The 23,002-nt window shown below is 36.4% G+C and overlaps 4 protein-coding genes across 7 annotated transcripts; 3 read left to right on the top strand and 1 right to left on the bottom strand.

Moving 5' to 3' along the window:
- LOC105162430 (zeta-carotene desaturase, chloroplastic/chromoplastic) lies at nt 1,100-9,241 on the bottom strand. The gene is made up of 14 exons (XM_011080435.2): nt 8,869-9,241; nt 8,510-8,634; nt 8,075-8,209; nt 7,074-7,146; nt 6,865-6,938; nt 6,029-6,133; nt 4,953-5,197; nt 4,761-4,848; nt 3,965-4,007; nt 3,720-3,876; nt 3,484-3,612; nt 3,253-3,325; nt 1,971-2,135; nt 1,100-1,573 (listed from the first exon to the last, which is right to left on the bottom strand). The coding sequence occupies exons 1-14, from the start codon at nt 9,056-9,058 to the stop codon at nt 1,427-1,429; spliced, it is 1,749 nt and encodes a 582-aa protein (XP_011078737.1). The 5' UTR covers nt 9,059-9,241; the 3' UTR covers nt 1,100-1,426.
- LOC105162599 (ammonium transporter 3 member 3-like) lies at nt 13,588-16,151 on the top strand. Its single transcript, XM_011080672.2, has 3 exons — nt 13,588-14,220; nt 14,919-15,204; nt 15,459-16,151. Exons 1-3 carry the CDS (start codon nt 13,627-13,629, stop codon nt 16,034-16,036), a joined length of 1,458 nt encoding a protein of 485 aa, XP_011078974.1. The 5' UTR covers nt 13,588-13,626; the 3' UTR covers nt 16,037-16,151.
- LOC105162429 (probable ribose-5-phosphate isomerase 3, chloroplastic) lies at nt 17,646-20,970 on the top strand. 3 transcript variants are annotated; one of them, XM_020693707.1, is made up of 2 exons: nt 17,646-18,693; nt 20,864-20,970. In XM_020693707.1, the coding sequence occupies exon 1, from the start codon at nt 17,849-17,851 to the stop codon at nt 18,683-18,685; it is 837 nt and encodes a 278-aa protein (XP_020549366.1). In that variant the 5' UTR covers nt 17,646-17,848; the 3' UTR covers nt 18,686-18,693; nt 20,864-20,970. The 3 variants fall into 3 exon arrangements, with proteins under 3 accessions (XP_020549366.1, XP_020549365.1, XP_011078736.1); XM_020693706.1 differs by lacking the exon at nt 20,864-20,970 and adding an exon at nt 18,918-19,327; XM_011080434.2 differs by lacking the exon at nt 20,864-20,970 and adding an exon at nt 19,038-19,321.
- On the top strand, nt 19,990-22,864 carry LOC105162427 (tetraketide alpha-pyrone reductase 1-like). Of its 2 annotated transcripts, none has more exons than XM_020693705.1 (6): nt 19,990-20,333; nt 20,864-21,033; nt 21,167-21,358; nt 21,441-21,603; nt 22,095-22,279; nt 22,593-22,731. In XM_020693705.1, exons 1-5 carry the CDS (start codon nt 20,123-20,125, stop codon nt 22,277-22,279), a joined length of 921 nt encoding a protein of 306 aa, XP_020549364.1. In that variant the 5' UTR covers nt 19,990-20,122; the 3' UTR covers nt 22,593-22,731. The 2 variants fall into 2 exon arrangements, with proteins under 2 accessions (XP_020549364.1, XP_020549363.1); XM_020693704.1 differs by having other exon boundaries at nt 20,006-20,333; nt 22,095-22,275; nt 22,593-22,864.

Here is a 23,002-nt window from a genome sequence, read left to right as displayed (position 1 = left end):
GGATATTACATCAGGATCTGCGTGTAAGGTCATGGATCGGGTTGCCGGGCCCGTCCAACACTTTTAACCTGTAGACCGACCTGAGAAGGCAGGAAGAATTGTGCACTGCTTCATTAAGACTGAGAGATTCCCAAATTGCTACACGTGACCCTATCGACAGTATCAAATTGGACCCTATAAATACTCAAATACAATTCACTTGAGGTAACTAGCATTAACTATTTTTTACCGTTCACCTTCTAATCGCATATTTCTATCTCGATCCAAACTAACTTGAGCGTCAAAGAGTTTTAATCGGGAACGACCCTAACGATCCTAACGTAAGTGTTTCAATCCTTAGGACCCATCACCGATTTGGGGTGATTATATGACCAAATCTAAGGTTGTTCCATGAGGTCGCATATTCAAGCCGCATCAATATTACTTACTTCAAAATGAGTCAATCAATTAAAAATATATAAAAAATTGGATTGTAACTTAAAAAAAACCTTAATTAGAACCCAATTTGTTCCAACCCAAGGGTGTTAGATAAATTTTTGACCCTATGTTTGTCATCAATATTTTATAATTATTTACTTGTTTGTCTTTTAATATTACATAAATAACTAAAAAAAAAATCATCAGTCACGACTTAACACATTTGACACATTTCAGCACACTCCTGCATTTGCTCGTACGTGCAAATATTTATGTCATGCAAACAAGTAAAAGTTGTTCTCCATATTAACAACATTCATCCTTTACAACATTTTTTTACCTTTATATTAAATTTTTGAAAACTACAACTCGAGAGGATTTTTGGCTGAACATATAAACTTTCTAAAAATATCTTATAAAATATTACATAGTGTTTGATAATTATTTTTTATTTAAAAAAAACTTATAAAATCAAAAAATAAGATGGTGAGGTGCTTATAAACTAGTATATAAACAAATAAGGAATTCCGATATTAACAAATTCCTTCATTTTTTGTTAATATTAATTACAAAAGTATCAATATTAATATTTTATAAGTTTTATAATTTTATTTTATCCAAGTATTATTTTATAAGCTTCATGTTGTAAGATATAAGAGCTTAACCAAACACACTCTCAAGATAAAGTAAACTTTTCTGTAAGGACATAACCAGGGAAATTGCTTCAATTTTCAAAAGAGTAACTTAAAACCATAAATTACACGAGGCTGATTCTTTGGTTCCGATTAATCAGTAGTATGAACAATTATTCAGAGCAGATACTTGCAGAAACTTTTGGCCTTTGGGGATCTTCAATGGAAGTATACATAACCTCAGCCCACATGCTGGCTTTCTACCTCAACTACATTAGATCAACTTCCTTGGCGCCCCCTCGACAAACCGCATGGAACCGTATCCTGCACGTATTGATAAAGCCTTGCTGAATTTGTGTTATATATCGGACAAAGGGTCAGCTCATAGCTGCTCCTGCTGTTTGTTTCAGTTCAGTGACAGTAAGAGCTTTTCGTAATGCGACTAAATCTTCTCCTGCATCGCATATGTAGGCAGAAGCTTGCCTGCCAGACAGAGTTGCTCCTTCCATGCTGTCTATGTAATCCTGGTAAAAACAGAACATTTGATAGTTATAAACCAACACAGCACATATTCCTTGACAAGGTTGTACACTACTTCTATCCACGTTCCACCAAATGATGCTAATTGACCTGTTGAAGAAAAGTTGAATGATGGGATGCAAAATCTTTCGAATGACGCAACAATCGAAGTTAATACCCAAAACTCACAGCAACCAGTGAGTGTAGCTGGTATTGTATCACATATAAGAATAATGGGCCCCTCTCGTGCAATTGTATTTCATCTTTTATATGTGACTCAATATAGTAAGCAATAAGATGGTAGCTTCAGGATTAAAATGCTCGACATAGTTGTGTAAGATTGATCATATACCATGGGTATAACTGTAGAACTTTTCTAATAATAATCAAACACATTATCACCTGTTTAGTGTAAGAGCCGGCGAGGAAGAAGTTCTTCACTGGCGTCTTCTGGTCGGGTCTGAATGGATCTTTACCAGGTCCTTCACGATATAAAGACTGTCCAATTTTGACAACTGAGGACCATGTAACTTCCAAACCTTGGGAAGATGGAAACAGATCCAAAACCTGATATCAAGAACTCATAGTTAGCAAGACAAAGTTAGATTTGACAATGAGAAATGAGCAGACCTCCCAAACCACCCTGGCCCAGCCTTAGCTTCAGCACCAACCCCAAAAGGTAATAATAAGCTTGTAAATTTTCTCAGGTGTTGTAATATTAAATCCAACCACATAAAACAATAGGAGTTGAAAAATAAACAACTTTCTGTAACTAGCTTCAATAGCTGACAGAAACTCAACTCCACAAATGATAGACCAATATGAGTGGAGTAATGTTACCCTCCAAAACTTAATTGTCAATGCATCCCTATATCAAATTAATCCTCACTCTATAATTTCTTGTTACCACGATCATCAATAGTTTATAATTTCTACCGCAATCTTGTTCCACCTCGTCAGTTCCCCTCAACACCTGCTGCCCACACCAACCTTCCTACCGCACCACCTGCTCCCTCGTATCCATTGCCCCCTACCAACATGCATCCTCCATCTGCCGCAATTCCTCTAACCACCCTCCAGTCCACCAGCCTTAGCACCCACTGTGGGAGATCCATGACCAGCATAGCCAAATAGTATCATACAAAGATTTGAGTTGTGAGGATTTCATTTTTTCTTCTTGTCTCTTGCAGGCATTGGCTTCTAAGTGGCTCTAGTGTCCCTACACAAGGGTTATCGAGATGTCCATACAAGACGGACCAATTCCTTTCCTTCTTTCAATTCCAATCAATGTTCCATGTGTTCCCATCCCCATCAACCTGTCATGGAATTCCCTAAACTCTACTTTCAGCTTCGCTTGCTGGGCACATTGCTTGTGTCACTCCTCTAGTTGCTATGGGTCAAGTGGTTGCACCAATAAAATTCCTCAAAACGTTTTGCAATTTTGTGGCCTAGACTTATTCATTCCTTCATTTCCATCCACCCATTCTCCATACCATGGAATATATGGAACCTGAGTGCATGAAAGAGTCCATGGCTACATGAACTCAATCACACAGAGGCAAGAGAGTTAACAGTTTGAGGAGAAGGCCCAGGGCAAAGGAGATGGGGTTTTGATTTTTAAAGTTTAGACTACTATGCTTCAGAGATTCTCTGAAGAGCTAATGAATTGCCAAGAATCACCAACCTGCTTTGAAACTCTCTCTACAATTTCTTCATTTGGGAGAGGCATGTAAGGGTCCCCGGGTGTAAGTACACATCTGTAAGACCACCAAATAACAAGGTTTGAGCAGAAAACAACCACAACAAAATAGACTGCTTATATTAGCCTGTACCTCACAATCACAGGAATTGTTAGTGGTCTTTCCTATATAAACAAAAAATGGATGTAACATAAAAATTTTGAAATGTTTCTTACTGAAGCAAAGAGCCTTGGCCTTCAAGATAATAATCTTCAGGGGATGTGAGTGCAAGGTCTGCAAAGCATGAAAAATCTGCATCTGGAGTGTAAAGGAGATTATCCAACCCAGCAGCTTGCCTCAATTGCCTGACCATCTCAGAGTAACAAATTTTAAGTGCAAAGCTCAAGTTGCTTGAACTAAATATTGAAACTACTGCCAATAAAGTTTTAACTATGATAAAAGTTGGCAGTACCGTGCACGTTCCAAGTCCCTTAACTCAGTAACCCAGCCATTATATCGCAGCTGCACTGTGACAACAGGCACGCCAACCAGTTTATAGATGTTATCAAAGAATTCAGATTCCCTCCAATTCTGCGGTAGTAATCTTTTAATTCCAGGGACATCACATGCTGCAATCACATATAAATTTTCTATAACCTCGAGTTCACCCCACTGGAGAGTAGAAGAGAAAATATTCAGCTAAGATTATATACAAACCTGCCACATATGCATCAGCCTGCACAATTTTTTTTTGAGTAGCCTGAACAAAGCGGTAGAGTCATTAGTCCTCATGCCTGGACAAAAACTATCATAGACACTCACACCAACAGAAATATATGAATCAGCCTACATAGTAACAGTTTTTCAGTCACTGCCTGTCTGTCCAATTTTAGCCTTTCAATTTAAAGCGTCTGCAATTGTCATGCAATTCACTATCAATTTGAATGGCAAAAATTGTGGTTTTCTCATAATCTGATTGTTTAAATACTAATAAAGACATATCCTGAAATCCAGAAAGCAATAATCTATGTTATGATATTTCTCTTATTTTCATTTTCCTAACACAGGAGAATCAGAGAAAGATCCTTGTCGAATCTACTAATGGAATGACACTAACAGAGATAACAAATATAATGTCAGTTCTCTGCCAATAGTGCTTTCTTCTTGGATCAATACATTTACAATTCATGAAGAGAAATATCCATAGGATTGTCTATGCATCTGTGAAAATAATAAGTTGTCTTCAAACAGCAATACATATTAACATTGGGGGGGCTAAATTTACATGGAGGAATCAACTGAGGGTAAAACCTTAAAGATTTGGGAGTTCCTCAATCTTAAATGACGTAGATGGAATTGTTTCCTTCAAAACCAATTGCAGTATGAAAATGGAGGATGCTAAGAATTCAGATAGTACACTGCCGAATCAAAAGGGCTGAGTTGGAAGGCCAAGTCACTTAAACATCAATAGCAGAAGGTAAATATTGAAAGAGTTTAAATAAGGATCATCTACCTTGGACATGGCAAGCCCTTTTACATATATGTCTCCATCAGAAGATCTATCATAAAGAATTTCTCTGCATCCCCACCTTAAATGGAACCTGCACAAACAAAGAGTTAAGGACAGAGTCAAAATTAATTGATACACCAAATAAAGAATCAACAACACTTGCAGATAAAGTTTCTTCATATATTTCAGTTGTACCTGCCTCCCCTGTCCATGATATACTTTCTGATGGGACCACTCAAATAAACATCTGGAGAACCTTTAAGCATACGTAGAAGGGAAGCTTCGGTCTTAGTAGCAAAAAGTGTAAATATTGTGAGCATACAGCGAGCGCTAATATTGTCACAGTCAATGAATCCTAGTGCATAAGCAACAGGATCCCACAGCCTCTGGATACTTGTTCGAGTCCCTCCTCTGGACAAGAACCAGTCAGAGAAGCTTACCTGCTTGCAAAGACATAGCCAAGTTAACAATGGAAATGAAAAGTAAATAAATAAAATATAAATCAAAAGATAAAAGTGCATGCTCTTTTGATTGTAAATGCATGGTCCAACCTTTTTATGTCACATAATATGTGGACCAAAGAAGTAGCTCAAATGTTAAATACATAATATCTTAAAGGCAGAGGATCAAGGCTCTCTGATCATATTTTTATTTTTCTGTTACACTAGCATATATGAAGCAACATCTATGAGATGAAAAAGCAGAAGCTTTGATAGGAGGCAGAGAGACCTGGTAAAAGAGAAGGCTCTGCAATGAATCTACTGAAGAAACACAAACTATTGGTCCCAATATAAGGTAACAGCGGAATGTGGTAGTGAAATTGTGCAGCATGAAGAAAACAAGAAGGAAAAAGGAAAATGAAATGCAAGGACAATTTTTCGGATGATTGGATTCTGGGCAGCTGTAGTAATGAGTGCAGAGTTGTGGCATTTAGCATACAGTTTTTTCTCATATTCAAATTAGGTAAGCAGAGCCGTCCCACTTAATCAGTGTGGACAAAAAATAGCATAAAAGGATATCTAAAACTTTTGAATCCCAGACCTAATATTGAAACTGCAACAAATGGAGACAGGAGCTGATTAATGTGCAATGTGGCCAACACTGAATATATCATTTTTACTTTATGTATGCTGTTACACATGCACTAAGGCTGTCTTGACGCTCTCTTTTTGGAACATCTGAATTGCAGTACAGCCAACTTCTGTGGCTTAGCACATGAAACTGAGAGGAAAGAAAAAAAGATGGAACTAGATGATGAGAGGGGTACCCACACTATCAAGATCTCTTACATCCCCCATTGCGCCATCTGGATCAACAAGAGCCCTTACAACTGGACTAAGGGCAAGAGCAACAGCATTTCTTGCTATATCATAAGTCTGCGAAATTATAGCAATCAGAACATTTAGGAAATTCCACCCAATAAGTAGGTTTAGACAGTTTTGTTTCATTCTTTCTTCTTCTCTTCAACTTGTTTAAACAATACTAATAAAGTGAACGCGTAACGCTTCTCTATTATCTGATGTATAAAGAAAGCACAAATTAGAGTTATGAAAATACACTAGTGTGGTAATTCTGCACAAAAATTAGGAACACATGACCTGATGTGACATTGTGAACTTGACAGCGATAGTGGAAGATAAACAATTAGAACAAAGAGGGCCAAAAAGCAGTAACACCATATTTCTCAGGCTGGATTAGAAAGCGGAGTAAGAAACAGGGCAGGATAAACAAAAGGTAGCTTTCTGGCTCTAACCCCATTGTTCTCAGGCTGGATAGAAAGGGTAGGGGTAGGGAAAAGCAATAACTAATTATTAAGACCAGTTTCAAACTGAAGTGAAGGAGGTAGGGAAGTAATTGATAATATAAAATGGTTATGGACTAAAAAGAAACATATGACTCGTGCCTTGGAAAAGGTACGTCTGAAATTCGATGACTGAAGCAGTAGAGGTGAATCTACACATTACAGCACATGGAGATTCAGCTGAATTTCAAATACCTAAGCGTGCATAATGGAAAATTTGCAAGATAGGATATTCTGGGAAAAAACAAGTTCTCTGAATAATCCTGAGTATCATGAAACTGCAGGAACATGCAGAATAGCAAGTACCTTGAGCTGATTTGTCGTCAAAAATGCCCTAATTCCGTGTAGTGGCGCTCCAACTGGGAAACGAAAATTAAGTTCTGCAGATAGATATGGACTTCAATTAGACAAGCAATGTCTAACATTCTTCCCCCTCGAAACTTATTTGTTCCAATGGACAATTGCATTGGAAAAAATGATAGATTATATTTGCATTAAATAAGTATTCATTGTACCTCCGATGTGGCCCCCTTTGTTAACAAAACTATGAGTATGATCCTTCACAATCAGATTTTTATCAGCACCTACCTATGTTAAGTAAATTTAAAAAATAATTAGAGACCATTTAGACTTAATAGGAGTTGATCTAACTACTAATGCAACAAGATGCATAATTATTGACTTCAGTATGCTTATATAATCTGGGCAAACAGATGCGGACTGCAAACACTCGCCATTGCGCTTAAAGCAGCCACTAGACAATGATCTACTTGATGAATCCCATACGAATAAGTCCAAGATAAATTTATTAATGATCTTCCTCCTATGAACCATAATTCAGCAATTTCTGCTGGTAAGCTATAAGGGAGAACCAAAAGAAGTGCACAGATATTATGTTCTAATACCTGCAAGCTAAACAGGAATCTCACAGCACGAATTCCATTAATAACTTCCAGCACTATAAGATACAAGTATGTCTAGTTTTAATATTATTAAGTATTGGCAAGGAACAGTTTCTGAAATGTAAGAGGCACGTTCATGCAAGTGACCTAGTGACCCTGAAGATCAGGCATCGGAGCAGCTATGAAACATAGCAAAAATAACAGCACAACTACAATTCTGCTCTAGTAGAAAGAGAGCCTATAGGAACTTTATCAACTGTACACTATTAGCAATAGGCAGAGGCATTTGCAAAAGTTTATTTTACATTTTCATTTAATATGGTAACTGTTTCTTTCTTATTCTTCAAGATAATTGTCCCCTTCACCTTCAGGATATTCACTCTAACATGAGAAACAGAGGTTACAACTGGATGGATGAGAACAAGCAGCAGATCAGATGTTAAATGGCATTGTCTGCTGTTTTCCACATAATAGAAAAGGCGTATACACGAAAATCTTTACAACAGTCTTTCTGGAGATAGCAGAGTCAAATGTTAGTATCTAACTTAGATTATTTGGCCTGCAAAATTGACAACTCATATGCGAGCCAGCAAGGAAGAAAAAGTTGATTTTACCTTTTTCATCAAGCGAAATAAATTATTATAGCATCCAAAGAAAACATGCAATCCCATCTCAATGTGGTTTCCTTGTTTGTCGACATATGAACCCACTTTTCCACCAACAAAGGATCTTGATTCATATATATCCACCTGCAAATATCAAAGTGTTCCATGTCACGCAAACCTACCAAGAAAATAATCCAATACCTAATTAGAAATAATGAGGAGCGAAACCTCAAGTAAAAAATTTAGCCTCCAGATATATTTATCAATTAAGTTTCAGAAGAGAGAGAGTCAATAAATTACTCCTATGTTCCTGTCAAATTGAGAATAGATGGAAAATGACATAATAACATGAATAACAGATCTGTCAAACTATTATATTTTTTTCCCAACTTCTTGTACTTGTTGGGGGTGGAGTGGAGGAGTAGACAAAGCTGGCGTAAAAACCTCATGGCCTTGATCCAAAAGCTCGACCGCAGTTGACATACCAGCAAGCCCGGCTCCGATGATCGCCACTTTGAGCTTTGGACCCTTGTAATGTTCAGGTTCCGGTGGAAATAAACCTTTTGGAGCTGCAGGGGAGGAATTCATTTTATTCAGAGAAGTAGAAAACTGAAACATGATAGAGAAACATCATAACTGCAGCAACAAAAACAGCAGAAGCACAAAACGAATTCAATCAGGAAAAAAAAAAAAATCCGGAATCATACTAGCAACAAAGCTAAACCACGAAGCTCATCATCAAAAATAAAAACAGAACTCGATGAAGCTCGAAACTGGGGGTTCCCAAAAATCATAAATTTTACCGTTGACTCTCATGTCAGATACGTTAGACTCCAAATCCGAGCGAATACTGAGCCTCCGAGGCCCCTTAAACTGAGAGGAGTAGTGGCGGGGGGGGGGGCCGTTGCAGAATCCGGCAGACCGAATTCGGAAATTTCCATTGGGTGGGAAGCAAAGACAAGCAGCAGTAGTAGGAGTAGCAGCAGCCGCCATGCCCAGAACCTCGTCTTATGTCCGTCTGCAAATTGAGCGTGAGAATCAGGACATGAGCAAGAGAATCAGAGTTGGGTAGTATTAGGCAGAGTGGTATTGGTAGGTAAGTTGATCCTCAGAGTGGAATTTGTCAGCATCTCAATGTCAATCAACTCTACAGCATCTATTGCGCCGTTTGGTGCTAAGTATTTCTACTTGCCAGTTAATGCTGCTGAGTGCTGACATGTTTGTCTAGCTGGTCTTCTAATCATGTTTGACTAATAAATTAACCTTATAGCGTTAACTGTAATCTTTTTTGTTTTTTTATTAAGTTTTATGTTTGGTTTTATTTATGGACATATGTTAAATTAATTTCAATGTACGCTTTTTTGAGTGTTTTGTTGACTATGTTTGTTTTCATTTTCAAGTTATTTTCGGAAAAAGTCAAAACATACTCAATGTTTGCCATCATTCAAAAACACCTTATCAAGGTGTTTTAAAGTGTTTTAGCATAAATACATACATATATATATACACACACATGTACATAAATATATATAAAAAAGACATGATTTGACAATGAATAGTAATTTTTGTCTCCCAAATCACAACATTAAACAAACAATACTTATTTTAAATTATCTTCAAAAACAAATTCAAATATACATACTATCTCTAACACACACTTATTTATCTTTGTTTTTCTCTCTCTATCTCCACAAATCACAACAAAATACTTAGAAAACGAATCCAAACATTAAGGTTGTGTTTTGTGGAGATAGAGAGAGAAAAACAAAGATAAATAAGTGTGTGTTAGAGATAGTATGTATATTTAGATTTATTTTTGAAGATAATTTAAAATAAGTATTGTTTGTTTAATGTTGTGATTTGAGAGACAAAAACTACTATTCATTGTCAAATCATGTATTTTTTATATATATTTATGTATATGTATATATATATGTATGTATTTATACTAAAATAATTAAAAACATCCAGATAAGATATTTTTGAATGACGGCAAACATTTAGTATGTTTTAACTGATTTTAAAGATAATTTATATAAATACCCATCCATATATATAAATATATATAGAAGAGACATGCTTTGACAATGAACAATAGTTTTTTTCTCCCATTAAACAACATTAAACATATCATACTTATTTTATATTATATCTAAAAACAAATCCAAACATACACACTATCTCTAACACATACTTATTTATTTTTATTTTTCTCTTTCTATCTCCACAAAATACACCAAAACAAGTTAAAAGTAAAACCAAACATAATAACAAATTTTGAACCACTTACCAATAACTCCATTAGCAAATTAAAGTGAATCCAGGAGAGGACATTTCAATCACTTTCATGGGCAGAAAGTGGAGGATTTAATTATGTGAACTATAAATGCAGGTAGCCCCATGTCTATCATATTTTATTTTTATGTGCCCATTTTCCAACATTTAGAGCTATAATTATTAGAAAAGGTTTAACTTTTTCGTTCTCGCTCCAAACATAATCACTATGTTTGTTTTCATTTCCAACTTATTTTCGATATAAGTCAAAACATATTCAATATTTGCCATCATTCAAAAACACCTTATTTAGGTGTTTTTAACTGTTTTAGTATAAAAACATACATATATATACACACATATATATATATATATATATAAATATATATAAAAAAGGCATGATTTGACAATGAATAGTAATTTTTGTCTCCCAAAACATAATATTAAATATATAATACTTATTTTAAATTATCTCCAAAAACAAATTCAAACATACATACTATCTCTAACACACACTTATTTATCTTTGTTTCTCTCTCTCTATTTCTACAAAACACAACAAAACACTCAAAAAACGAATCCAAACATTATGAATTAGTTTCATTTTTTATGTGGGATAGGGATAGCTGTAGTAAAAATAAAAAATAAAAAAACATTAATGATGCCTGCACCATTTGTGCAAGAGCTCGGTGCATACAATCTGCGTCTTTATATTATATATTAAGGTTCAAAATTGTAAAAAAATTACTCTGAACGGACAATATCTGGATTGTTCTTCACAAATTACTATCTCCTTAATTATTTAGTCATATTAACAAATTTTACACCCCCTACATTTAAATGATTAGTCACTCATTACATTTTTCATCTATTTAATATAATTAAATATTTAATTTATGCACACACATCGAGTGTGCACTAATTATTTATATACAAAGTGTTGACCATCCACTTCATTGCATTGAATAAGTGGCTCCATTGGGTCAGATGTCTGCCGAGAGATCCGCTTTTTGGTTATCGTTACATTTTCTCAATTGATCAATAAAACTTAATTTAGTTGGCAAATTAATGAGTGTGGCCCCATGATTAAAAATAAAACCTTGAATAATATATTTTAATAATAATTATTGGTTTATTATAATATAGTAGCTATCAATTAATTATATATATTATATTAATAATTATTTTGTTTGAATTATTGATAATAAAAAATTATGTAAATGAGATGATTTATTAAAAAAACAAGAGTAAATTATAACGACTTTTTTTTAGGTTTGACATAATTATGAATATTCCCTTATTGTTTGAAAAAATTATTAATACCCCCCTGATTTTAACGGTCGTTTAACAATTAATCCATTCCATTAGTTTTCATCAGGTTTCCTTCTATTTTTTGTAGTGAACCGACTAAAATGTTCTTGTGAACTAAAAAATATAATTTTATTGACTAATTGGATATTTTTTTTTTATAATTTTTAAATTTTTTCATTCTCTCCGTCTGATTTTTTTTTAATTTTTTATTTTTATTAAAAAAAGAGAAAAATACAATAAGGGTATAATTGACAATTTCATACATTTGTCAAGGATTACATAATTTTATCAAATATTATGGGGTATTTATAATTTTTTAAATAATAAAAAAATATTTATAATTATGTCAAATTTCGTTGAAGATCGTTGTAATTTACTTATAAAAAAACCTAAAATAAAAATGCATTATTCCCAATTGAAAAACGCGCTAAATATAAAATCCTCTGTTAAACCAACTTACACTTCCCAAGACTTTCATGTGCCAAAGCACGTTTCTTGAAGGTGTCAAAGTCAACGATCTAAATTAAAGAGCACGCAGGCATTGTGCTGTAGTAAAATATAAGCACATGCGTCCCTCGACCGGCTACCTATTAAAACACTGATTTACAGATTTAGGGATCGTTTACTTTTTTAAATTAAATAAATAATTTACAGAGTCCAATTAAATTATTTGTAAAATAAAATAATCTTGATAAACTTTATTAAAAAATATTTATTTTAACGTAAGAAATGATGAAAAAAGATTATGTTTACTTTATATGATAAATCTTTTGATAAATAATTTATGTAAATTTTTTGTGATTTGAAAAATTATATTTAGTACTCTCGACATTTATTTTCATCTAATAAATAAATTTTTTAATTGATTAACATTCACAGAATTGATTAGTATTAATAAAATTTTTGATTAAAAAATTATATTTTTTTAATTAATTTATTACAAATCAAATAAATATTTTTTAATTGAAAAAGAGAAAGGAAGAAGACGACGACGTGTTCTGACATATGGGCTCCTCAGACATTTCCACATGTGTCCTGAAGTGGGATGGATCCGACCCCCCTGAGGTTGGATACATACATATATATATATGGGCCGATCCATAATTTTCTGGGCCAGCGGAAAGTCGCAAGATTCCATATCAATACGTTGCAAGATTCAATACTGTTGTAATGAAACCAAAGGCGCTAGAGCTATGGATACAAGTCGTGTCGTGTAATATACTGTAATGTTTGAAAATATGTATGAAAATGGAATTCAGTAAATTAAGTTTTTCAGGGATTAATTTAGGTCAATTATTCTATACTTTTAAGTTGAAAATTAATTATATAAAGAGGCGACAAATTCTTGAAATTAGAGAAGTAAAAATAATAAATTTTTTAAAAAATAATTATTTTTTGGCATTTTGCCCTTAATTAATAACTAATTAAATTGCATTGTTTTTCGCTGGTCGCATTTTAATTTGTATCAAATTTGCTCAAATCAAAATCAATTATATTAATAAATATAATATATTTAATTACTGTACCGTTTAAACTTAATTTTGGTAAGAATTTTTTCAAAGAAAAGCATATGGAGGAAATTCTAGGCTACACGACAAGTACAATAAACTTGTCGTGTAATTAGTGTATAATTGAAAAAAAATGATTATTCACATAATAAATGTAATTGATTTAATCCGATCAAATTTAATTTAAATAAGAATTTTGGAGCGTATGGACTGCTTTTACAACACCAAAAATAAAATGCCCTTCTTTTCTATTGTCGTTTCCATAAACATTTTCCCTCCAGAAGCAGAGAAATACACATTCTAGCCGGCGCCACTGACAATGTCACCAACATCCTACGAGAATAGACAGAAAATACATCAAAATTAGAGCACATCTATGCCATTTGCCTGCACTCCTTATAATCCTCAAAGCTTTACAGACTAATGCATAGTGAAAGCAACCCAATCATAGTCGAAACATAAGCAATAATGGATCCTCAGCTCCCTCCCAATCTACGACCAGATGAGTCGAGCCCTGAGTGGATGAACAAAGGCGACAACGCATGGCAGCTCACCGCCGCCACTCTGGTGGCGCTGCAGTCTGTGCCGGGACTGGTGATCCTTTACGGCGGCATGGTTAAGAAGAAATGGGCTATCAACTCCTCCCTCATGGCAGTCTACGCGGTTGCAGCAACCTTAATCTGTTGGATGGGGTGGGGTTATCGCATGGCCTTCGGCGATAAGCTAGTTGCCTTCTGGGGAAAGCCCGCAGTGGCTCTGGACGACAGTTTCCTTCTCGGGCAGGCGTTTATCGGCTACTTTCCCACGGCGACAATGGTGTGGTTTCAGTTCGGTTTTGCTGCCATTACGCCGGTTCTGATAGGTGGGGCGTTGCTCGGGAGGATGAATTTTGTGGCGTGGATGGTGTTTGTGCCGTTATGGCATACGTTTTGTTATACGGTAGGGGCGTTCAGTGTGTGGAGCCCCAAGGGGTGGCTGGCTAAGATGGGAGTCATTGATTTTGCTGGAGGGTTCGTCATTCATCTCTCTTCTGGTGTTGCTGGATTCACTGCCGCATATTGGGTACGTAGAGTCTTCATTTCGTCAAATAGACTCCTAATCCTTAAATTATGCTTGGCTGAATCCAATTATTTATAGTATGATCGATCACTTTTTTAAATTAATAGTATGTCCAATTATTAGACGTAATTGGTTCAGATGTGACGTGGCTGTTGTAATTTGAATTAAATTACATATTAAAATTCATAGATTAAGATGTAAGAAATTGATAGAAATGCATATACTATATAAGAATATGATGGGAAATAAAGGGATGTGGGGGTGAGTGTTTTTCACTCAAGGTTGTCCCACGTTGGAAGTTAATATTCAAAATAAACTCCTTATATTAAATTCAAGTCTAAATTATTTTTGAAATGTTATGAAAACTAAAGCTATCATGGGGTTCTTTCTACTGAACAAATTATAACTGTCTTTGTCCTGAAAGAAAGAAATTGCATAGTACCCGGTCCACTTTAGACTTAGGTTACAGCTCTTTTTGTAAGTCATCCTTTAATTTTATCATTAAACAACATATATAATTGTTGTCTCTGTTATCGTTCCAAGTATTTTGTGTTTGATTTCATAAACTGATAATATATTGGATTGTCAACTTCAAAACTAAATTATAATTGTTTACACAATTTTCCCAACAGTGACTTGATGCAGATTAGATTTTCCGTTAGTATAAAAACATTTAATGTAATATATATGTGTATATATAGGTGGGTCCAAGGAGTGTCAAGGACAGAGAAAGATTTCCTCCAAACAACATAGTAATGATGCTGGCGGGTGTAGGCCTGGTATGGATGGGATGGACTGGGTTCAACGGCGGAGCGCCATATGCCACCAGCACCATTGCGTCTCTTGCAGTGATTAACACACACGTTTGCGCGGCCACCAGTCTGGTGACTTGGTTGCTGCTGGATATTTATATCTCTGGCAAGCCTTCTGCCCTCGGAGTTGTGAATGGCTTGATCACTGGCCTTGTCTGCATCACCCCTGCTGCAGGTACACTCGCTCACTCATTCCATCCTCAATGAAACATGTAGCTCAATTTCCAATCAATACAAACATAAATTCTAGCAGTCTTTAGTCCAAATGTCTGCCAGAAAATTTGGAATTCATAGAAAATAAGCACATACTTGCGACCCCTTTAATAAGAGAGGTTTGGCTGCCGTGGCATTTCTTGATTCTCACTAAAATCCAAAGCCTCGGACAAGCAATTTCTTTTCTTTATCCCTGTTAAACTTATATGCCTGCAGGAGTAGTGCAGTGCTGGGCAGCCATCTTGATGGGGTTAATCTCAGGAAGCTTGCCTTGGTACACTCTGATGGTGCTGAACAACAAGATGAGGCTATTGAGACATGTAGATGACACTTTTGCCATCTTTCACACACACGCAGTTGCGGGCAGCCTTGGTGGCATCCTCACCGGTTTATTCGCGGTGCCTAAACTCAGCAGGCTGTTCTACATGGTGCCTGACTGGGACAAGTACATTGGCCTGGCTTACGCCCTGCAGATGGGACGAACGTCAGCTGGACTAAGACAAATGGGGATTCAACTTATAGCGATTGTCTTCATAGTGTGTCTCAACATTGTGGCCACCACCTTGATTTGTTTGTTCATCAAGTTGTTTGTTCCACTGAGGTTGAGTGAGGAAGAACTGCAAGTTGGAGATGAGGAGGTCCATGGAGCGGTGGCGTACGCATTGTCGTCTAGTGATGGTACTGATCATCATATTTTGAGAAACGCTAAGGTTAATTCCATGTATGATCATGAGGGCGATGAGTACCCTTCAGTCATGTTGAAAACCTCTAGCTATGAACTGCACAGGGTATGATTTTACTTTCTTCGCCTTCTCTTTCTTTTCTCTTAATTTGTAACATTTGAAACCTTTGGAAAGAAATACTAAAAATATATATATATATATATATATATATATATATATCAGTTTGTGGCTGTTGGGATTCAAGCCCGCGACTTGAAATTCTTACCACTAAACCACAACCACTTTGTTGGCCATTTGTTTGACATTTTTGTTAAGACCTAGTTAATTCTAATCTATACAAGATTAGGTGTAAGAATTCAGATAATGACAAACCATACATTGTTTATCTACAACTTTTCTTTATTTATATAGTATGTTCAAATCATCCATATCAATCGAATATATATAAATTATATATAATTTAATATGATTAAATAGCATGAAAATTCACTTTTATGTTAAATTATTTAGTGTGTTGAGACTAATTTTTTGGCCTATTCTGAGATCGAAAACTATTTTCTATTTTTTGTTCTGATTTGAAAAAGGTATATACAAGAAAAGTTACAAAAAATGGAAATCGGCTACATGCACATATAGCATGAGTGCTCGTTTTTGGGCACACATTGGATGTAAGGGTGCCCTATTGGGTGCAGTAGCCCTTGTGCGCCCAACCGATTGTCAAAAAACGTTGTGGTAATTTTCACTTTGATTAGAATTAATAGTTTTTTATTTGATTAAATTAGAAATTTTGGTTATGTCTAGATACAAGTTGTTGAAAGAATCCCTGTTTTTCAATTTGACTAGGACTCTAGACTAGAGAGTTTAAATTAAGTGATTTTTTTTAAATTTATTATTTAATTAATAATTGTGAAAAATAAAAATTATTTTATGAACATTCTTGAGGGAATTATCCCTTGCGTTCAATGGACATTCCGCTTTACTATTCCTTGCACATTCATGATGAGGCCGACATTAACATCCACACTTGGCAACAACACCAACAGAGTATTACCCTTCCTAAAGAGGTGCTAGAGGAAGTTCTAGTACAAGTAGGAATAAGAGGAAAGGAGGAGTCTCGCCGATAGTTGGGACGACCCATTGTGTTCCAATTTGTTGCATACACTCGATATTCCTACATTCTTAATGATGAAAGCATAATGCTCGAGTCTAATCTATTGCATCAAAGCCTTTGAGCTTTTGCAATTTTCGAGTGGAAAAGACTTGCAAATTAAATATTAGGACTGTGGCACTTAATTTAGTAAGAGAAGGAGAATAAAATATGCAAAATTGGGTACAAGTTACAATTTTTTCAGAATTTAACTTGCTATATTCAATGAATAATAAGTATGATAAAGATGAAGTAACAAAAGTAGGGATTTTGTTGGGACAGAGCATTCACAACTTCAACAGCTTGATTCATGCTTCCTTTCCGAGGGGTGGTTGTTATTTGGTTCTTTGTCTCCCTCAGCTTCTGCCACATTGGAGAGAAATGCTCTCTGTCTTCCACCTAAATTGTACATGTTACGCCAAATGTTATCCCTTCCATGCTTGGGTTGGGTCTTTTCAATTGGGCTGGTCTCACATATGACAGTTTTGGTGTTCAGCATACAGCAAATGTTATCAAATCATCGTCAGTACAACATTAAAATTTTATCAGATTCGAATATTCAATTTGGTCTTTCAAAATTTTTTTGAAGGCCAATCGGAAAACTCTCCTATCAACAAAGAAAACCTCTTTACAACTGTTGGCCACATACCCCGACACAACAGGCCAAAATACTAAACTCAACCACCACCCCATCAGCCCAAGCGAGAGGCAAACCAGTAATAGCAGCAGATCAGGCAGGAGAGGATCACACATCCTCAATCCCACTCCCACCTACCATGGCCGCCACCTTATCCCTCCTCTCACCAACCTCCCTCTCCTCCCTCCGCCGCCATAATGCCACCCCAACTCACATCCACCTGCGTAGCACCCCCTCCAAGTTCTCAATCAGGGCTTTCTCCGCCCCAGTTCTCACCCAAGACGACCTCAAGAAACTTGCTGCCGACAAGGCCGTCGAGTACGTTAAAAGCGGCATGGTCCTCGGGCTTGGAACCGGCTCCACCGCCGCATTTGTGGTGGATAAGATCGGGGCCCTCATCAAATCCGGCGGACTCACGGATATAGTGGGCGTGCCTACATCCAAGCGCACACAAGAACAGGCCGCCTCCCTCGGCATCCCGCTATCTACCCTTGACGCCCACCCGCATCTTGACCTTGCAATTGACGGAGCTGACGAGGTGGACCCAAATCTTGACCTGGTGAAGGGCCGCGGTGGAGCCCTTTTGCGTGAGAAAATGGTCGAAGCTGCGTCTGACAAATTTGTGGTGGTGGTTGATGACTCAAAATTGGTATCTGGGCTCGGCGGATCAGGTCTCGCCATGCCCGTGGAGGTGGTGCAATTTTGCTGGAATTATAATTTGGTCAGGCTGCAAGAATTGTTCAAGGAAGAAGGGTGCGAGGCGAAGCTGAGATTGGACGGCAGTGGGAAGCCTTATGTTACTGATAATTCTAATTACATAGTGGACTTGTACTTCAAAACTCCCATAAAGGACTCAGGCGCGGCCGGGAAGGAGATTGCGGCACTGGAAGGGGTCGTGGAGCACGGGTTGTTCTTGGATATGGCGACTGCTGTGATCATTGCTGGTGGAGATGGAGTGAGTATCAAGAGCAAGTGAAGAGAAAGGTCAGAATTGCGAATTTTTGCTGCCTTTTCTTGAACTCGATTTTCAGTACATTGTTGTGCAACCATTTTGTTGTAACACTAGCACGAACGAGCTGCAAAAGTGTAGATGAAAATAATTGAAAGGATTGGTTATAATGCTGTGTCTTTTATTACTTGGGCTATAACTTGATCAAGAGTGTAAAGATTAATGGTTTTCATGGAATTTTATTTGTTTTCTTATGCAGTCAACACTTTGATCCTTCTATGCTTAATTTTTGTGTTGGATGCTTTGGACAAATCTTCTGCTTTAGTCTTGATAACTATTCCAATCATGCTGAAACTGTTGAATGAGTTCTTTCATTCAGCATACTGTGCCCGGAAAACTGCAATTGTCATGCGAAATGGTGTTAGCCATTTGCACGTTTGGCTCTCTGTTCTTGGAGTTTCTTCCAGGCGAGGTTCATTATAACGAGTTTGAGTTCTGAGTCCGGCCATGGAGTCCTTGAGAATAAATGTGGTGGTTCTGACCTTTGCCTCTCCAGGCATTAGATTGCTTGAGAGAAGGCTACAGATGTAAGGAAGGGTAAAATCTTGGCCATAGGGAATGAAGTCTACTTGGAATGCTGTTGATCCGACTAATCTTTGGCAGCAAATTGAAAGGGATTATATGAATATATAAAATGATCCTCCACAGGTATAAATATACCATACAAGTGACACTGAAATCGTTCCTTCTTCCTTTACTGCTTGTTATGCAATATACTAACGTCGAGGGGAGAATCGATATATATCACTATCCAGAAAAGCTCCACAGCTATCCCATGTTTGCTTCTTTTGGGGCAGTATGGATATGTTCATGTGTATGGTTCTGAAGGTCCCGGAACTTGGTGCTTATTTCTTGAGTTTTTGTTGAGATTTCCTAATTCGACATTCTTGGTTCCAAAGGTCCAGGAACATGCAAAATTATATTTTTTTTAAAAAAAAGAAATTAAAAATACACTTGCACTGTTTGTACTTTGTAGTCATGCTCTTTTTCATTAAGATTTGAACGAAAAAATGACCACAAAAACAAAAAAACAAAAAAAAAATACATAAAAAAATTCTAATTTTTACAGGTCATTCAAGATTTTGTAAATGATATACATCTAAAAGTACACATGGGAAAAATGAAAAAAGGAAGTAAAAACTGCAGTGGCCGTTCCAACTTGCAACCCACAAACGAATCTTTTTGGACAAAAACAAAAGTTGGTAAAATATGATAAATGAAGGGGGTGTGTCAGCTCCATTTTGTCGTTCTTCTTCCAAATGTAACGCTTATGATTAATTTTAACAACGTGAGATGAGAAGTGATTACATCAAATAATATTAATGAAAGGAAGGGAGAGTACATTCCTAATTTATTATAATTACAATATATAGTTGATGAAGGGGTGGGGTAGCGTGATATTCCATGTGCTTTCATGGTCTTGATCAATTTATAAAGAAACCTGTTTGTAGCTACCACTTCACACACACCACACACACTGAGGGTCTTAAAGAGAAGATGAGCGGAGCAGGAAAGGTTGTGTGCGTGACGGGAGCCTCGGGCTTCATAGCCTCATGGCTGGTGAAGCTATTGCTCCAGCGTGGTTACATTGTTAAAGCAACTGTTCGCAACCTCAGTCAGTTCTCTCTCTCTCTCTCTCTCTCTGTCTCTGCGCTCTATTTGTTTCTTGGGATCAGACGAAACTACATTTGGGATTCGCATTCATACCACATCCCAGAATTGATAAATTCATCCCATCATGTTTGGTATTAGTTGTGTGCAATTTCAATACATTGCTCGCCGGAGAAGATTCTCAATGTGGTTAGAATTTGATTGAGTGCTGCTCATGTGACTAAAATTGAGGATTTTGCAACTTTTGAGGAAATTCCCACATTTTGTGCTTGCGAAAATAGAAATTGCTAATCATTAAACTGATTAGCACCACTTCTTAATTCCTTTGCCCTAACATCTCTCTAGCAGTGTGTGTAATTGCTTATCCCAGTAAAACTGTCAACTTTCTAATGAGATGGGAGGAAGAACAAGTGAAAGTATACATCTCTATTCTTGTAATCACATTTTCAACTCTGTAGCTCAAAAGGTAGTATGAATCAGTGTTCTACAATTAATGTTGTATGATCTTGGGTGAATGTGTCCTTACACTTGCAGATGATCCAAAGAAAGTAGTCCACCTAAAGGGACTCGAAGGAGCGGACGAGAGGTTACACTTGGTACAAGCCAACTTAACTGAAGATGGATCGTTTGATTCGGTGGTTGATGGTTGTGAAGGTGTATTTCATACGGCTTCACCTGTTTTGTTTTCAACATCAGACCCACAGGTTTGCAGTTTTACTTGTTTCTTTGGCAAATTACATTTTTCGTTCCATAACTTAGGGGTGGTACATTTTCAGTCACATTGCTATAGTATCATAACTTGTATAAGATCTCATTTCACCTCTGTGCACAATTCAGGCAGAACTGATAGAACCAGCAGTGAAAGGAACACTTAACATCCTTAGATCGTGCAGCAAAGTAACATCTGTTAGGCGAGTGGTGGTGACATCCTCTATGGCTGCGGTTTCGCTCAATGATAAGCCCAAAGGTCCTGATGTTGTTATTGATGAAACATGGTTTTCAGATCCGGCATTCTGTGAAGAAACCAAGGTTTGACCCTTCTAAAGTACTAAACGTGCGTTATGTTTCTAAATTCATGGAGTTGATGGTAGTAAACTCAAAATGCTTCCAGCTATGGTATCCCCTTTCAAAGACGTTGGCAGAGAAAGCTGCTTGGAGATTTGCTGAAGAAAATGGCATTGACTTGGTAGTAATGCATCCTGGTCTTGTGCTTGGTCCTCTCCTTCAGCCAACTCTCAATTGGAGTTCTGAGGCTTTCTTGGACATGATCAAAGGTATCACATCAAATCTATATCTCGTGCTGAATTAAATGACTAAAATATTTTTATGTGTTTTAATTGTTAAAGAAAATCACTTTAGACACATATTCTAATTGCGAAACATCTTCCAAATATGCTGCATTTTGGATGGAAGAATTAGGATCTGAGAGAATGCATATTTGGAGTATGGTTTTCGAATGGCTCCATACAAGTCGAACATTATAATTTCACAAAATATAGTTTAAAATGAAAATTCAAAAATTTAAAATCCTTTATAGCATGGATATATCCAAATACGTCTGTTGGATTTGTTATTATGGATTCCTGTTGGGTTATTTTCTGTGTAATTTTCTACCTCGTGTAGAGGCAAAAATGCTAATAATCTCCAAAATTTTCCACACAAACAGAATGATCTTATAAAGCCAGTCAAGTTGTTACCACTTAACGATCATACATAGATCATCACTATATTATAGAACTTGAAATCACCAATTTTCATTTCACAGGGAAGGAAGTGTTTCCAGTGTATCGATTCGTTGATGTTAGAGATGTTGCTTATGCTCATATAATGGCTTTTGAGAATCCTTCAGCTAGCGGCAGATACTGTTTGGTTGGAAATATATTAAATCATCCGAAAACTCTGCAGATGCTGGATAAGCTCTATCCTTCCCTCAACATTCCTGTAACGTAAGTATGTTCTTACTGTTCATAGTCTTCGTGTTCAATCTTTTTGATTATTTTTCAATGGAACTATGCATTATTAACCTATGAGAATGTACATTGTTGAAGGGAGAATTACACTTTTGGTCCGTAAACTGTACCACTTATTCGATTTAATTCCTACACAATCACCACTTACAATTTGGTGTATAAACATACGCAATTTCTGTAACCGTTTGTCATTTCTGTCGATTTTGGTCCATACCTGATAAAATCGTATTTTCAAGTTATGCATGTGTTTCAATCTCCAAATATTTTCATGAGATTCCTTATGGAAATTGCAGAAATGCAACAGACAACCCAACCTACCAGGTCTCAAAGAAGAAAGCAGAAAGCTTGGGCATCAATTTCATGCCTTTGGAGGTGAGCTTCAAGGATACTTTTGAAAGCTTCAAGGACAAAAGCTTCCTCACTTTATAAGACCATTGTGGCATTATGTGGGCAAATGTAATACCCATTGTGTCCACTTTTTGTGTCTTTAAATGACATTCACTATGTTTTAGCTTAGAGAAGTTGAAATTGACAATAAGATGCAATTTCATTGTCTCTTGAATTATTCCATTATTTCATAAATTTGTCGCAAGAATTTGCACTTGTGTGTTTTTTTGCAACCGTTGTATCACTTTACACGTCCCAAAATCAGGGCAAAATCATGAAATATGCCCAAGAAATGAGGAAACGGGACATTTCCAAC

This window comes from Sesamum indicum, linkage group LG5, assembly GCF_000512975.1.
Source record: "Sesamum indicum cultivar Zhongzhi No. 13 linkage group LG5, S_indicum_v1.0, whole genome shotgun sequence".
Lineage (NCBI taxonomy): Eukaryota > Viridiplantae > Streptophyta > Magnoliopsida > Lamiales > Pedaliaceae > Sesamum > Sesamum indicum.
The sequence above is the reverse complement of the archived record's forward strand: the minus strand, read 5'-3'. Positions and strand labels throughout refer to the sequence as shown.

Bases quoted from the DNA above. Each gene is read 5' to 3' on its own strand.
- LOC105162599 (XM_011080672.2), top strand. From the start codon at position 13,627: ATGGATCCTCAGCTCCCTCCCAATCTACGACCAGATGAGTCGAGCCCT. The intron at 14,221-14,918 runs GTACGTAGAGTC...GTGTATATATAG, and splicing joins GATTCACTGCCGCATATTGG to GTGGGTCCAAGGAGTGTCAA. The intron at 15,205-15,458 runs GTACACTCGCTC...ATATGCCTGCAG, and splicing joins CTGCATCACCCCTGCTGCAG to GAGTAGTGCAGTGCTGGGCA.
- LOC105162430 (XM_011080435.2), bottom strand. From the start codon at position 9,058: ATGGCGGCTGCTGCTACTCCTACTACTGCTGCTTGTCTTTGCTTCCCA. The intron at 4,849-4,952 runs GTACAACTGAAA...TTGTTTGTGCAG, and splicing joins ATCATGGACAGGGGAGGCAG to GTTCCATTTAAGGTGGGGAT. The intron at 3,613-3,719 runs GTACTGCCAACT...TGAGATGGTCAG, and splicing joins AGGGACTTGGAACGTGCACG to GCAATTGAGGCAAGCTGCTG.
- LOC105162427 (XM_020693704.1), top strand. From the start codon at position 20,123: ATGTGCTTTCATGGTCTTGATCAATTTATAAAGAAACCTGTTTGTAGC. The intron at 21,034-21,166 runs GTTTGCAGTTTT...TGCACAATTCAG, and splicing joins TTTCAACATCAGACCCACAG to GCAGAACTGATAGAACCAGC. The intron at 22,276-22,592 runs GTAAGTATGTTC...TGGAAATTGCAG, and splicing joins TCCCTCAACATTCCTGTAAC to AAATGCAACAGACAACCCAA.
- LOC105162429 (XM_020693707.1), top strand. From the start codon at position 17,849: ATGGCCGCCACCTTATCCCTCCTCTCACCAACCTCCCTCTCCTCCCTC.